This window comes from Podarcis gaigeae (genome assembly GCF_964106915.1).
Source record: "Podarcis gaigeae genome assembly, chromosome: 14".
Taxonomy (NCBI): domain Eukaryota; kingdom Metazoa; phylum Chordata; class Lepidosauria; order Squamata; family Lacertidae; genus Podarcis; species Podarcis gaigeae.
This window is the reverse complement of record NC_139690.1, coordinates 15,179,976-15,194,800: the sequence shown is the minus strand read 5'-3', so window position 1 is coordinate 15,194,800 and position 14,825 is coordinate 15,179,976. Positions and strand designations below refer to the sequence as shown.

Below are 14,825 nucleotides of genomic sequence, written 5' to 3'. Positions count from 1 at the left end.
GGCTGTGACTGGACTGGACTTAACTGTCAGGGGTCCTTTACCTTTTTTATCTTTATGCATGCCATATCTATGTGATCTACAGATTGATCACTTGTTTTATAACTGCTGTTTTATAATACCATGGAGCATCCTGTGTGGTAACATTTCATAAGGAGAAAGGAATCCATAATGTGCTTTGCTGCTGCTTGCTGCTGGTGTGTTTTTATAAGATAAAACCTGAACGTAGTTTCTCTCTAGTTCAGGTTTTACTTTTACAGTATGAATAATTACGGAAATATTTGAGAAGGCTGGTAAAGTGGTATTAATTTCTTAAATGAGAGGGATCATATGATGAACTCTGGGCCACTAACTGCTTCACCCTAATGATGTTTTAACGTTGCTGGGTGCAAATAAAATTTCAATGTGAGATGCCTTCTCCATTCCCAAACTGTTCCTAACACTTCTCTGCTATTTTTATTTGGGGTCAGATTATGGACTTTGCTTATGTAGCTTTGCAGCGAGGAGACAAAGAATATGAGTTTAGGACACCCTGCCATTGTACTGTAGTCCCAAAGATAAGACTGAAAGCAAATTCCTATAATCAAAATAGCACAAAGCTTGTGCCTCCACTTAAAAATTCCACTATATCCCTCTTGTTGACTCAACCTCTCCACCCAGTTCTCCTGTGGAGTTTGCAATTCAAAGTAACCCTTTTCACCCATTTTACAGAGCAATCCCGAGTGCAGAAGCCTACTGTGGAACCAAAGAGAATTAGTAAGCCTCCAATCTAAATATGTTTGCTCAACAACTAGTCCAACTAACTTAAGTAACTATGAAGTATGCTGGGGCTTGCAAAGTGTTTTATAAGTTTTATTTATGAGATGGCGATTCACTAGCAAAATGACTAGGCAGACTTTCTGGAATAGAAAAAAATGCAATGTATTGGTTATTTCCAAGAAGCTCAGATCTTTTGAGTTTGTTCAGTTATTTTGCAACAGGGGAAACAGAAAGTTTGCAGTCTTAAAAAAAGTTGCACAGCGTGGACAGTTCGGCCATCTACACCAACGGGGCATTACCAAAAGCTTGTGGGTTCATTATATCACAGGAATCCAGCAACTGCTTTAATTATTGGAGAACTGGAAGGCGAAAAGCAACGTTTTAGAAGTTCTCAAAGAACTCATCTACCTTCCTCATAAAACATCAGGGTGCTTTACAACAACATAAAAAGCATAAATACAAAAAAGCCTACAGTATATCATACTGTATCTGACGGTTGCCTTTTGCTGCTTAAAGCAGCTCTGTGTGCTTGCTTTTTAAATTTTATTTATGCTTTTCAGGTTTATACATTCACAAATTTTACAATCATTTTAACATTTCAAAACTTGACTTCCTACCCCTTCTTTCTGTGGTTCCTTAAATTTATTTTTAATATCTTATGCATACTCCAAATTAACTTAATTTGCTCCTTTATTCATCTTCTTTAAAATATATGCCCTTCTGAAACTGCACATTATTACAACAGTCCTGCCAATGTTTTCATCTGTTTACAATTGATCTGTAAATATTCAATAAACCATTACCATTCTTTTATAAAGCGTTTGTTATCTTGATTCCTTATTCTTCCAGCAAGTTTTGCCATTTCTGCATAATCCAGAAGTTTTTGCATCCATTCTTCCTTTGCTGCTGCTTTAAATTTTGGGGCGAATAAGTTTCTATACATTTTAGGTAATTCTGTCCCTATAATTCCCCCCCCCCCAAAGCTGCTGGTTTTGTTTTTTTACAAAGGTTATTTTGAACATCCTTTTCAATTCTTTGTATATCATTTCCCAGTAAGCTTTAACCTTACTCAGGGCAGGATTTAGGTTTGATGAGGCCCTAAGCTACTGAAGGCTCTTTATATGTCCAGCTGTCCTTTGTCAACAACAAATGACCACTGTTTTTTGTGTTGAATATACGCTATATGGGGTAATTTATGGACCTAATAGGTATCTAAAGCCATTTGCACATAACTAAATATGTATTTTATCAAACTAATTGTTGCAAAGTGTAGGCACCCTATAGATAGAAATTAGCAAACCAGTGATATTTTAGGGAGCAGGCTAGCAGGTGGGGCCCATTACTTGCATCATAGGAGTCTACACAAAACGAAACACTGTTGCTGTATGTAGGTTTTATTTTATTTGTTTTTTATCTTATATTCTGGAAGTGTACATCTAGGTTCCCCCCTTTTTCCTGGGCCCCCCCAAAAGGGGGGCCCTAAGCTATAGCTTGTTTAGCTTATACCTAAGGCACTGATCCTTATTACAAGACCACCACATGTGATAAAAACCGATAGTTCTGTCCCTATAATTCACAAAAGAAAGCAGCTCTGCTTTCCCAGAAGGACTGAATTTTTGGCAGGCGAAGCCTTCAGAGAAAAGACGGGCAAACCCCAGTCCATCAAGTTCCCCACCTCATATAGAGGCTCTTGAAACCCTGAAGAAAAAAATAATAAAAGATTTGGTGGCTGCTGTTTATCAGTCGGTTACCCCAACACACGCTTCCCTACGAGTAAGTAAGCCATTCCCGCAGCCCAGCCCCTTGGCCAGGGAGGCTGGGCCCGAGCCTATCCCCGCCCACGGGCCGCCTCTCCGCCGCCTCAGCCCAGTTCCGCCTCGGAAGCGAAGGCCGTCCTCCAGCCCATCTTCCCTCCGCCGTTTCGCCTCTGGGACATGGGCCTGGGCCGGGTCGAAGGGAGGAGGAAGAGGTGGTGGCGACGGCTGCGGCTGCTGCGAGACCCCCGAAGCGGTGAGTGCGCTGGAGACGAGAGGGCCGGGAAAGGCCTCCTGGAGGCGGAGCGGCCTGCCCTCTTTTACCTCAGGAAGGACCCCGGGTGGGCAAGTTGGTCTGGAGCCCGGAGAACGAGGCTTGCTGACGGCGGGGGGGGGGGGAGGGAGGGGGTTCGGAGGGGAGACCCGACACGCGTCTGTGGGGCTCGGCTCACACGAGACGGCGGGGTCCGTGTTGGCCCTTCTGTGGGCCCGCAAGGAGGAGCCCGGGGTGGCGGCGTGGGGGAGACTCGGGTTGTGAGGTGGGAATGGGCGGAGGCCGCGAGATGACGGGAGGCATAAGGAATAAGGAATTGAGAGAAAAGCCATTCTGAGCAGAAAAAGGGGAAATAAAGGGGGGAACCGCGGGAGTCATCTCCCCCCCCCACACACACCGATGTCCATTAAAATGTCACCTTGGTGAGTGACCTGGCAGGTTGCATTCACACGTTACTCGAGTTTAAAACACCCCTCCCTCGTGTGATCAGCAGGGAACCGCAGCCAACCCTGGCCCTTTTCCTGGAGCCTTTATGTGACAGGCATGTTTTCTAATGCCGATTTGGCCCATCCACGCTGTATATATGCCCTTCTAAGCATATGCTTAAACAAAAATGGGTGTACACATAATAATAATAATAATAACAATAGTAATAATAATAATAATAGTAATAATAGTAATAATAATAATATTTATACATACATACCCTGCCCATCTGGCTGGGTTTCCCCAGCCGCTCTGGGCGGCTCCCAACAGAATATTAAAAACACAATAAAACATCAAACAAGGCTAGTAGGAAGCCTGCAAAATGTCATTGGGGTGACTTTACCCATGATGAAATTCACACATGGAGGTTCTGACCTGTAGGTGAGTGTGTGTCACGTTCCAGTATTTGGCTCCTCTTCCTCACATGCATTTGTAGTGATGCAGAATTGTCTTACATGAGTAATGGAAATTCAAGTGCGGAAGTAGTTCTGTGAAGTAAGCGGTATGTGCCATAACCCAGCACACTTGCGTGTTGTGGATTTACAGTGAGTAATGCCTCCCAAACCTTTCCATGTGTTGAGACTGAATTTAAGCAGAAGCCAACACCATTGGATAATTGTGCCAATAAGATGTGCCAAGAGGGAGCGTTCTTGGGATGTCCGTACATGTTCTAGGAGCACGAGAACATACAGCAGATCTTTCCAAACTTTATGTCGCGACACGTTAAGTGTGTCGGCTGCCGTGTGTAGCTGTGTTGTGCGAATGCTTCCTGTGCTCCTCCCGGGCCTGGAAAATGGGTAGTTTAACCTCCGGTTTGCTAGTAAAATGGGACGCGGGTGGCCCTGTGGTACTAAACTGCAGAGCCTAGGGCTTGCCGATCAGAAGGCCAGCGGTTCGAATCCCCGCAATGGGGTGAGCTCCCATTGCCCTGCTCCTGCCCATCTAGCAGTTCGAAAGGATGTCAAGTGCAAGTAGATAAATAGGTACAGTAGTACCTCGGGTTACATACGCTTCAGGTTACACACTCCGCTAACCCAGAAATAGTGCTTCAGGTTAAGAACTTTGCTTCAGGATAAGAACAGAAATCGGGGTGCGGCGGCAGCAGGAGGCCCCATTAGCTAAAGTGGTGCTTCAGATTAAGAACAGTTTCAGGTTAAGAACGGACCTCCGGAACGAATTAAGTACTTAACCCGAGGTCTGCTCCAGCGGGAAGGTAAATGATGTTTCCATGCGCTGCTCTGGTTCGCCAGAAGCGGCTTAGTCATGCTAAGCAAATAAAGCAAGATAAGCACCACAACCCCAGAGTCATTCGCGACTGGACCTAACGGTCAGGGGTCCCTTTACTTTTACCTTGCTAGTAAAACTGAATTACTGTGTCACGGAATGATGCATTTCTAAAAAGTGTGTCACCAACATGAAAAATTTGGAAAGCTCTGACATACAGGTTCTAGGAGCATGAGTACATGGTGGTGTGTTCACATGGGAGACTATAGTCAGTGAAGTTATCGGAATATCATGGACTTTAAAACATATATATCAGCAACTGTGTAAATACCGAAGGATAAAGTAGCCAGGAGAAAGATGGATGTTGAATTTGTAATATTTATACTCTGCCAGAGCCGATTGTTGACTGGTTGATACTCTACCTACCTTGTTGACTGTCTGATTATGTTCGTGGCTGGTTATAGTAGAGGTATTGGTTTTGCTAGCTGACTCTTCCTCAGTCTTACGACACAGTATATATGTGGGGAATGTAGGAAGTGTATCCTTGTTTCCTCTTCCTGTGCTTATGTGTTAATGACAGTTCATGTGTAAATGCAAGCAATAAATGGTAAGAACATTGTAGTACTGCTTATTACTTTTAACACCAGCTTCTACACACTTGAAGGAAAGGGCATAATGAAGGAATGCCAATTGAGAGTATATGGGTAAAAAGTGTAGGAAAGGGAAGCAACAGTGACCTTACTGTGGCTGTTTGCTATAGACTTCCAAGCCAGACTGAAGCCTTGGATGATGCCTTCCTACAGCATATTACCAGACATTCAAAAATGAGAGATACAGTAGTCATGGGAGGCTTCAACTACCCCAATATCTATGGGAACTCAAACTCTGCCAAGAACGTAAGGTCCAACAAATTCCTCAATTGCCTCGCTGACAGTTCATTTACCAGAAGGTGGAAGAAGCAACAACTTAGACCTGGTCCTCACTAACAGAGAGGAACTAACGACAAAATGGAAGTACTGGGAAACTTGAGAGGAAGTGATCATGGTCTCTTGGGATTCATGAAATAGAACCAATGGAAAGCTGGGTGTAATTGTAAAAACACTCTGGATTTTAAGAAGACTGATTTCAAAAAACTTAAGGAACTAAGTGATACCATGGTCAGAAATACTTAAAGAGAAGGGAATCCAAAATGGATGAGCGTTTCTCTAAGATGATACATTGAAGTCACAAAGGCAGACAATTCCAACAGAAAGAAAAGTTGGAGGCATCTAAGGAAACCGGTGTGGCTGCATAAGGAGCTTACAGATGACCTGAGATTTAGAAGAAGAAGAAGAGTTTGGATTTGATATCCTGCCTTTCACTCCCTTTTAAGGAGTCTCAAAGCGGCTAACATTCTCCTTTCCCTTCCTCCCCCACAACAAACACTCTGTGAGGTGAGTGGGGCTGAGAGACTTCAAAGAAGTGTGACTGGCCCAAGGTCACCCAGCAGCTGCATGTGGAGGAGCGGAGACACGAACCCGGTTCCCCAGATTATGAGACTACCGCTCTTAACCACTACACCACACTGGCTCTCAAGAAGGGCATGTATAAGAAATGGAAGGGGAAATCACGAAGGAAGAGTATACATAGGTGGCCAACAGTTGCAGGGCGAATGGCAGGTGGACGAAGCTTGCAAGAGAAGTTAAAAATGTTTTTTAAAGCTTTCTTTAGCTATGTTCAAAGCAGGAGGAAGAACAAGCAAGTAGTAGGTCCTGTGTGTGGAGAAGATGGAGAAATACTATTTGGGGACAGAGAAGGAAGAACTGCTCAACACCTACTTTGCCTCTTCACCCAAAAGGAAAGCAGTGCCCAACCTGGTGATAACAGAGTAAATGATTTAAGGAGGGAGCTGCAGCTCAGTATAAGAAAAGAGGTGCTAAGGGAACACTTAGCTACTTTAAATGAATTCAAATCTCCAGGGCCTGGTAAGCTGCACCCAAGGGTACTAAAGGAGCTTGTGGATATAATCCCAGAACCTCTGTTTATAATGCTTTAGAATTTTTGGAAAACAGGTGGACTGGAGGCAAGCAAATGTCCCCATCTTCAAAAAAAGTGGAAAAAGTAGACCCGGGTAACTACTGACTGATCACCTGAGCTTTACATCAATACCAGGTAAGGTCCTAGAACAGATAATTCAACAGAGCACTTAGAAAAGGATGCTGTGATTACTAAAACCCAGGAAGGGTTTCTCAAAAATAAGTCATGCCAGACAAATCTCATTTCTTTTCCTTTTTTTCCTTTTGGATAGAGTTACAAGCTTGGTGGATCAGGGGAATGCTGTAGACTTCATGTATGTTGGTTTCAATAAGGCTTTTGACAAAGTCCCATGATATTCTCGTGGAGAAGCTGGCAAAATGTGGGCTGGACAAGGTAACTATTAGGTGGATTTGTAGCTGGTTGACTGACCTAACCCAGACAGTGCTCACTAATAGTTCCTCATCATCCTGGAAAAAAGTGAAAAGTGGTGTACCACATGGTTCTGTCCTGGGCCTGTTGTTGTTCACCATCTTTCTAAATGGCTTGGACGAAGGAATTGAGAGGATGCTCATCAAATTTGTGGAAGACACCAAGCTGGGAGGGTTAGCTAGTGTAGCAGAAGACAGAACTGGGCCAAAACTAATACAGTGGTACCTCGGTAATGTGTTCCGGAGGTCCGTTCTTAACATGAAACTGTTCTTAACCTGAAGCACCACTTTAGCTAATGGGGCCTCCCGCAGCTGCCGCGCCGCCGGAGCACAATTTCTGTTCTGATCCTGAAGCAAAGTTCTTAACCCGAGGTACTATTTCTGGGTTAGCAGAGTCTGTAACCTGAAGCGTATGTAACCCAAGGTACCACTGTAAAAGGAATTTCAATAGGGACAAATGTCTGGTTCTTCACTTGGGCAGGAAGAACCTGCTACACCAATATAAGATGAGGGACGCCTGGATTGCCAGTAGTACATCTGAAAAGGATTTAGGGGATTTAGACTACAAGGTTAGGATGAGTCAACAGTGTGATACGGCAGCAGAAAATCTAATGCTATTCTAGACTGCATCAACAGAAATATAGGGTCCTGATCAAGGGAAGCAACATTCCCGCTTTATTCTGCCTTGGTCAGACCATACCTGGAATACCACATCCAGTTCTGGGTGCCACACTTTAAGAAGAATATTGACAAGCTGGAACATATGCAGAGAGGGCAACCAAGATGATCAAGGGTCTGGAAACCAAGCCTTATGAGGAACAGTTGAGGGAATTGGGTATGCTTAGCCTGGAAAAGAGGGGACTGAGAGGAAATATGATAGCCATCTTCAAAGATCTAAAGGACTGTCAAATGGAAGATGGAGCAAGTTTTTTTTTCCTCCTGCAGCGGGGAGTAGCTCCCAAACTAATGGCTTTAAGTTACAAGAAAGGAGATTCTGACTGAACTTCAGGAAGAACTTTCTGCTGTAAGAACTGTTCAACAGCAGAATCAACTACCTCAGAAGGTTGTACTTTCTCCTTCCTTGAAGGTTTTTAAGCAGAGGTTGGATGGCCATCTGTCATGGATGCTTTAGTTGAGATTCCTGCATTGCAGGGAATTGGACTAGATGACCCTTGGAATCCCTCCCAACTCCACAATTCTGTGATACAGTGGTGCCTCGCAAGACGAAATTAATCCGTTCCACAAGTCTCTTTGTCTTGCTGTTTTTTCGTCTTGCGAAGCACGGCTATTAGCGGATTAGTGCTATTAGCGGCTCTTAGCAGCTTAGAAAAAGGGGGGGAGGGGAAAAACTCGCAAGAACTCGCAAAACGTTTCGTCTTGCGAAGCAAGCCCATAGGGAGATTTGTCTTGCGAAGCACCTCAAAAGACGGAAAACTCTTTCGTCTTGCGAGTTTTTCGTCTTGCAGGGCACCACTGTATCTGTTTTGCAAATACAGTGGTACTTCTGGTTACAAATGAAATCCATTCTGGAGGTCCGTTTGTAACCGGAAACTAACCATTACCTGAGGCGCCATTACCAAAAGTGCGCCTCCCTCTGCGCACGCACCTCCGGTATGCAGTTTCCACTCGCATCCCGGGGCAAAGTTTGCAACCAGGAGCAGCTACTTCGGGGTTACCGGAGCTCATAACCCACAGCGTACGCAACCAGAGGCATTCGCAGCCAGAGGTACCACTGTATGAACAATTACTGAGACCCAGTTCATGGTACTTGTGTGTTGATAGTTACTTAAAACAGGCTATGATCAGGTTTCCACATAATATTGGTGTAGTCAGTGGAAGTAATCATATGATCCAGATACTAAAACAATCTAAAACAAAAGTTACTGGAATACTAATGGAATGTAATTAGTATATACTTATTAAATCAAATGAAAACAAAAAGCTTACTTAAGTGCATGACTTCATCTTGCTCTCACATGAAGTAAATTGATAATTTAAAAGGGAAGTGAAACACAAAATATATGTTTCCCCAATTCACACATACGTGCAGATGTTCAAATGCAACTATTGTCTATATTTTTTTTGGGGGGGGGGAATATTTATGATATTACCAATGTCTTCATTTAAAGTCTCTTCCCATGAACACTGGATGCACGGTCGCCATGGGAATTGTTTTCATGTGCCTGTTATCTGTGCAACAGTGAGCAAGCTGGCTGTATTTTTATGACCTTGCAGATGTTAGTAGCTTTTAGTAACAGTAATGTTATAAGAGTTTTTTCTCTCTGTTTGGATAATACCTAATGCAATACTGCATTGAATCTCAGCAAAACCTAATCACAATGTGCTGCTTAGGTGGTGGAGAAAAAATAATGACATGACGTGTTGAACCTTGAAGTTATATTTAGAAAAGGCTTCAAGTTTCCAGGATATGAAGTCTTTGTTATTGGTAATCCACAGAGTGGGAGAAAAAACAGCTAAGATTACCTGCTTGAGACTAATTGAACAGGGTACGTATGTATATTACTGGATGGAGTGAAAATGGACTATGTCTTCATAGTGAGGGTTGTAGAAAAGAGCTTGTTGCCAGTATTTTCTGCTCATCCTTTTTTTGTGTGTGTCTGAGTACATTTTCTCACAGATAATTTTGCACCACATAAAATGCATGACTGGAAGCTGAAACAAATAACCTGGTGTTTTTTGAGAAAGCAGTAGGGTTGAATAGAGTTCTATTCAGTGAGGTTTTTTTGCAGGGGGTGCTCAATTACCCTAGAGTACCAACACCTCTTTTTCCAGGGGGAAAAGCTCTGGTTTTACTTGAACTGTTTCAAAAGTCGTTTCACGCTTGTGTTCGTGTTTTTAAAGTTTCTGTAGGCAAGCATTCATAAAATGGTCAAAGGATGTGTCTTTGTATTTGTTAATAAGATCCATTTGAAATCTTTTTTTCTTTTCTTTCAGGAAACAGCCAGGGTTGCTGAGTAATTCAAAGATCTATAACATCCCTTTGAAGCCTTTAGCATCCTCCTGAGGAGACATATCTATATACTAACATGCCTGCGGTGGCATCTGTACCTAAAGACCTATACCTCTGCACTTCTTTGAAAGATCTTAACAAAAAGACAGAAGTAAAAGCTGATAAAACAAGTACTAAGAGGTATGGATATTTGTTTAGTTGACTTAGTCTTCATCTTGTTTCTTGGAATTAGTGGAAAATATGTTCTAATAGATATTGTGCTTCATACACATAGCTAAAACAACATTCACACTTTAAAAGAGTGCTGTATCATTCACTTTCCTGGTTGTAAAGTTCCAAGAGGTGAGTTAATGTTTAAGGAAGCTGAGCACTTTTTGCAGAAAATAATTTAAAGGTAGATCACAAAATAACACTGACTTGTCTTTTGAGAAAGAAAATTGCTTGTTCATACATTTGTTCTATAAAGCAGCTTATCATTGTAGGTGGAAGTTCTGCTTTTATAATAATAAAAAAAAAAATTATTTATATCCCGCCCTCCCCAGCCAAAGCCGGGCTCAGAGCGGCTAACAACAATAAAACAGTACAACAGTATGTAGTCTGCATTTATGACAATCCAGTAACTTTTGTGATTTTGAATTCTTTGCCTCCATTTCAAGTTATGTACAGAGTGCCCTCAAGATCTTCAAAGCAGCTGAGGAGTGCCGGTTGGACAGAGATGAAGAGAAGGCCTATGTACTTTACATGAAGTATGTGACTGTGTATAATCTTATTAAGAAGAGGACAGATTTCAAACAGCAACAAGTAGGTATCCAGTTATGAGTAGTTTTATGTATATGTCAGGGACACCATAGGTGAAAATTTGCATTGGGCACTAGGCACCAAAGCGCATGGCAATAATCCACTATTGTGATGGACATTGGAGGTGCAGTTGTCTCTGCTCCTTCGCTCTGTAAGATCTGTAAATTCAGAATAATGCTCTGATGTCAGAAATGAGACTACTCATTTCCTGTAAGTTCAGACCTGGAATCTCAAGAGGGAGAGCAGCCACTCATTGCAATCTCCATTTGAACCTGTCAATTATTCATCTATGACATAGTGCCAGAAAGATCATGACTAATGGATTTTTTCTGTATACATTGGACAATGGTACACTGCTTGAAATGGTTTTATGCCTCTTGTAATTTCAGGATTACTTTCATTCAATGCTTGGACCTACAAACATAAAAAAGGCTATTGAAGAAGCTGAAAGACTTTCAGAAAGCCTTAAACTCAGGTATGCTTAAATAGCATTAAATGTTAATACGTGTGCTTGGTTTTTTGTTATCTTCTACCGTATTTTTCCTTATTAAGCACAGAGAAGCATTCCTCCTGCAACATCTGCCATTAATTGAGAGCTCAATAAGAGGCTAAAAATGTTTCAGCATAGAGTACCTCTGTAAGTGAACGAGAGAACGATTGCAGTGGAACTTGAATCTCCTATGATCTTTATAAATGACAGTGCTGCATTCATGGCTTGCTATAGTGTTAGCCCTTGGCTTTTAGACACGTAGCATAAACTTGGAGTCCTAGACCACCTCATTCAGGATGCTATTCCCAATCTCTCTCTCTCTCTCTCTCTCTCTCTCTCTCTCTCTCTCTCTCTCTCTCTCCCCCCCCCCCCCCGGCAATTGGTGAAGATTGGGGAAGTTAGAATAATCAGCAGCAGTTCATCACAATAATAATGAAAGCATGAGCAGCAGCAATTGATATAAAGCCATATCCAATATTAAACAAATCCAAAAGCACTCTGGAACATGACAGTCTTGGCCAGCTGCCTTAAAAATAACAGGAAGGAAGGGAGATGTGCATCCCTAGAGGAGTGGCTTGACAATGTTGCTGCTGCAGTTGAAAACATCCTGATCTGTGTGGCCAACCATTGTAATTCAGACATAGGGGGCACACAGAGGAAGACCTAAGAGGAAGATCTTAAATGTGCAAATGAGAAGTATCCAGGCTCATATTATTTAGAACTTTTAGCATGCTTGCCATTAAAGCATAAGAAGCTGCCTTTACACAAAAACAGACCATTACCCATCTCACTAAGTATTCTTGACTTGCTGGCAGCTATCCAATCAAATCTTTCTCACCTAGATATGGCATAGGTTGAATCAGGGGCCTTCTAGATGCAAAGCATGTGTTCTACCACTAAGCTGCAGCTCATACCAAACTATTGACTACTTCTGTTTCATTTTGTCTCAATAATTCTATTATCCTTTAATACAACTATAACCTTGTAAGAGTGCATTTTTCCTTATTTTTATAAATATGATGAAAATGTGACCTGATATGTGTAGGAAAACACATGTAGCTTCTTATGTTCCCCACACAATTTTGTAGGAGAGCTATGGCATTTCATCTGGGCCTTTGATAGTGTGGTGCTTTTCCTTAAGAAATCTTTTTAATAGTATTTCCTGTTTTCCAGACCCCCAAATCTAGTGGCATAACTACCATCCAGTGCACAGATATCAGTCAGGCGTCCCCCACTCCTCCAAAGAAACAATGTGCCCTTGTTTTTCAAGGGCAACAGTACGATAAAGTATTTGGAATGCTCCCAAGATATTCATGAATTAAATACTTTGGGAATAATCCAAATTCTTTCTTCGACGCTTCTACAACAGACTCCAAGTCAAGCTCTAGTAGTACCATGCTTTGTTTTTTCTGTTCTCCTGTGGTACAAGAGCAGTTAATAACTGAATTTAGAAATTAATTAATGTGCAAGTGGTGATTAAATGGTATCTATAAGAAGGAGGAAGAGTGGTTGACTTCTGCCTTGATGAAACCAGATGAAGTCTTTTATCTGACTTCCTTTAAATAAAAAAATTAGAATTTTCATTACTCAGACATCAGTTTCTGAAGTCTTCTTTTAGAATTTAGTGAGAATATTAGTTACATTTGTTTACTCACCACATTTGGAATGCTCACATACATACGCTACTCTGACAGTCCTATAAACTGTGATTTTGTGTTTGTTTAATATATTTAAAATAATAGAGATCTTACATTTTTGTCAACTTCGGAATAGCACTTGCTCTGCATTTCTAGTAGAATATTAAGGCTTCAAACCCATTCTTGTGTCCATCGGAGTAAGCAGCATGTAAAAGGATGCATGATGTTTTGGGTCTATTGTCCAGAAAACCAAATGGCAATCAGATGGTAAAGATTTAAGGATTATCAGGCTTTGGCTGATGTGTTTAGTGAGCACTTACAGTCTTCCCCACCTAGAGGCAGGCTCTGGTAGGTCTCAGCAGTGACTGGCTCCCATGTCCTCCAGGAGAACGGTTCACTTTGCCTTCTTTGGTGGATGAAGAGAGCCAGTCACTGACCAGGACCTTCAAAGCCTTGGTCAAAAGTGTTACTGATGTCTCCTGGGAAAGAGGATGAGGAACACATGCAAGTTACGTAATGAGTTTCCTGCCTAGGCTTGTTGGAGGCATTAACCCAGCAATGACTGGCTTTCTTCATCTACCAGAGACTCGGGCATCTTAACAGAAAGTGCCAACAAAACAATCTCTTGCAATGAAAAAAGCAAATTGTAAATTGTAATTCTTTTTTAAACTAGATATGAAGAAGCCGAAGTGCGGAAGAAACTGGAAGAAAAGGAAAGGCAAGAAGAGCAACAGTTGAAAAAGCAGGAATTGAAAGATGATGCAAAAGTTTCAACCAAAACCTCTTCAGAAGATTCATCAGATCCCAAAGGAAAAAATCAAATGGTAACTGGGACACTTAATCCTTAAAATGTTATCTGTTGTAAACATTCAAAAAACTAGTCTAGAATATTGGAGGTGGGGGGAGTTGGCTTATATCTGGCAGCACCTAAAATTAGATTATTTAAGTGTGAAAACAAAACTTAGCAGTTACTTAGGGTTAAGCGTATTGTTCATTAAATACATTGTGCTTAATATTTCATATATTCAACAGGCTTATCCTGTTGAATAATTCTGAAGGTTGTCTATTTTAAATCCTATTCAGGCCCTAAAAGGTCATCACCATTCTAGCTTGCAACTGCTAAACTGAGCAATCTGATGTGTGGCTCTCTGTTAATATTGCAAGCATGTATATCATTGGTCTACCTTGAGCTGTGAAGTTGAGATGGACCTTTAATATTGAATTTCTTTAGACTGATGCTAAAGGCTGGAAAATACCATATGATCACCAAATCCTGTCCCTGTTAAGGCACTTAATTCAGATAATGGATTTTTAGCAGTGCGTATACATGCCTGGAGACCAGACGATTCCAGGCAACTAAAAAAGGGAGCTAGGTGAAAGCAAAAATCCCCAGTCTGAATTTCGGGGCGGGGGGGGGGGAATTCTTACTAACTTCAACTCTGGCAGAAGGCTACCTTGTACTGTGTTATGATTGGTTTGCATAAATCTATGCAGCCACTTCTGTTTTGCCATTTTAACAAGAGTGGTTGCTTTAGAAAGGCCTGGTTTAAACACAGGTGTAAATCCTGTTGAATTTAATAGGACTTACATTCAGGTAAGTGGGAACAGGACTGCAGCCTTACTGACTTCAGAAAGTTGTTGTGAATTAAGAATATAAAAACAGCTGCTTTTAATGCATTTTTAATTGCTGAAAATCCTTTTTTTAAAATGCTAACGTACTATAGATCAATGGTGAGAAGAAGAGTTCAACAGAAATAAAGAATCAAACTGAAACCGGTAAGTGACATCTCTCCATTAATCCTCAGTTCTGCTCTCCACAGTAGAGACTACAAACAGAACAGGAATTTATCTGTAGATCACTCTTGTCTAAATGACTCAAATAAGTTAATTCATAGGGACTACAAGAAAGGCAGCTGTTCCTCCTCACCAACTACTCCCATTCATGTGGGGCTGCCTAGATAGACCTAGGAGGGAATTCCTTTCTATCACTA

At 41.7% G+C, this 14,825-nt stretch overlaps 1 protein-coding gene across 5 annotated transcripts in view; it reads left to right on the top strand.

The window, feature by feature from the left end:
- Positions 1–2,545: 2,545 nt before the first annotated feature.
- USP8 (ubiquitin specific peptidase 8) overlaps positions 2,546–14,825 on the top strand; it is a 36,070-nt gene continuing 23,790 nt past the window's right edge. The window contains exons 1-6 of one of the 5 annotated variants that reach the window (XM_083712503.1): positions 2,546–2,766; positions 9,894–10,089; positions 10,566–10,710; positions 11,097–11,182; positions 13,508–13,658; positions 14,559–14,610. In XM_083712503.1, the coding sequence (XP_083568629.1) occupies positions 9,986–10,089; positions 10,566–10,710; positions 11,097–11,182; positions 13,508–13,658; positions 14,559–14,610 (538 nt within the window). In that variant the 5' untranslated portion in view covers positions 2,546–2,766; positions 9,894–9,985. Of the gene's footprint in view, positions 2,864–9,893; positions 10,090–10,565; positions 10,711–11,096; positions 11,183–13,507; positions 13,659–14,558; positions 14,611–14,825 lie in introns of all 5 variants that reach the window. The other 4 variants (XM_083712506.1, XM_083712504.1, XM_083712507.1 and 1 more) reach the window with 4 other exon arrangements.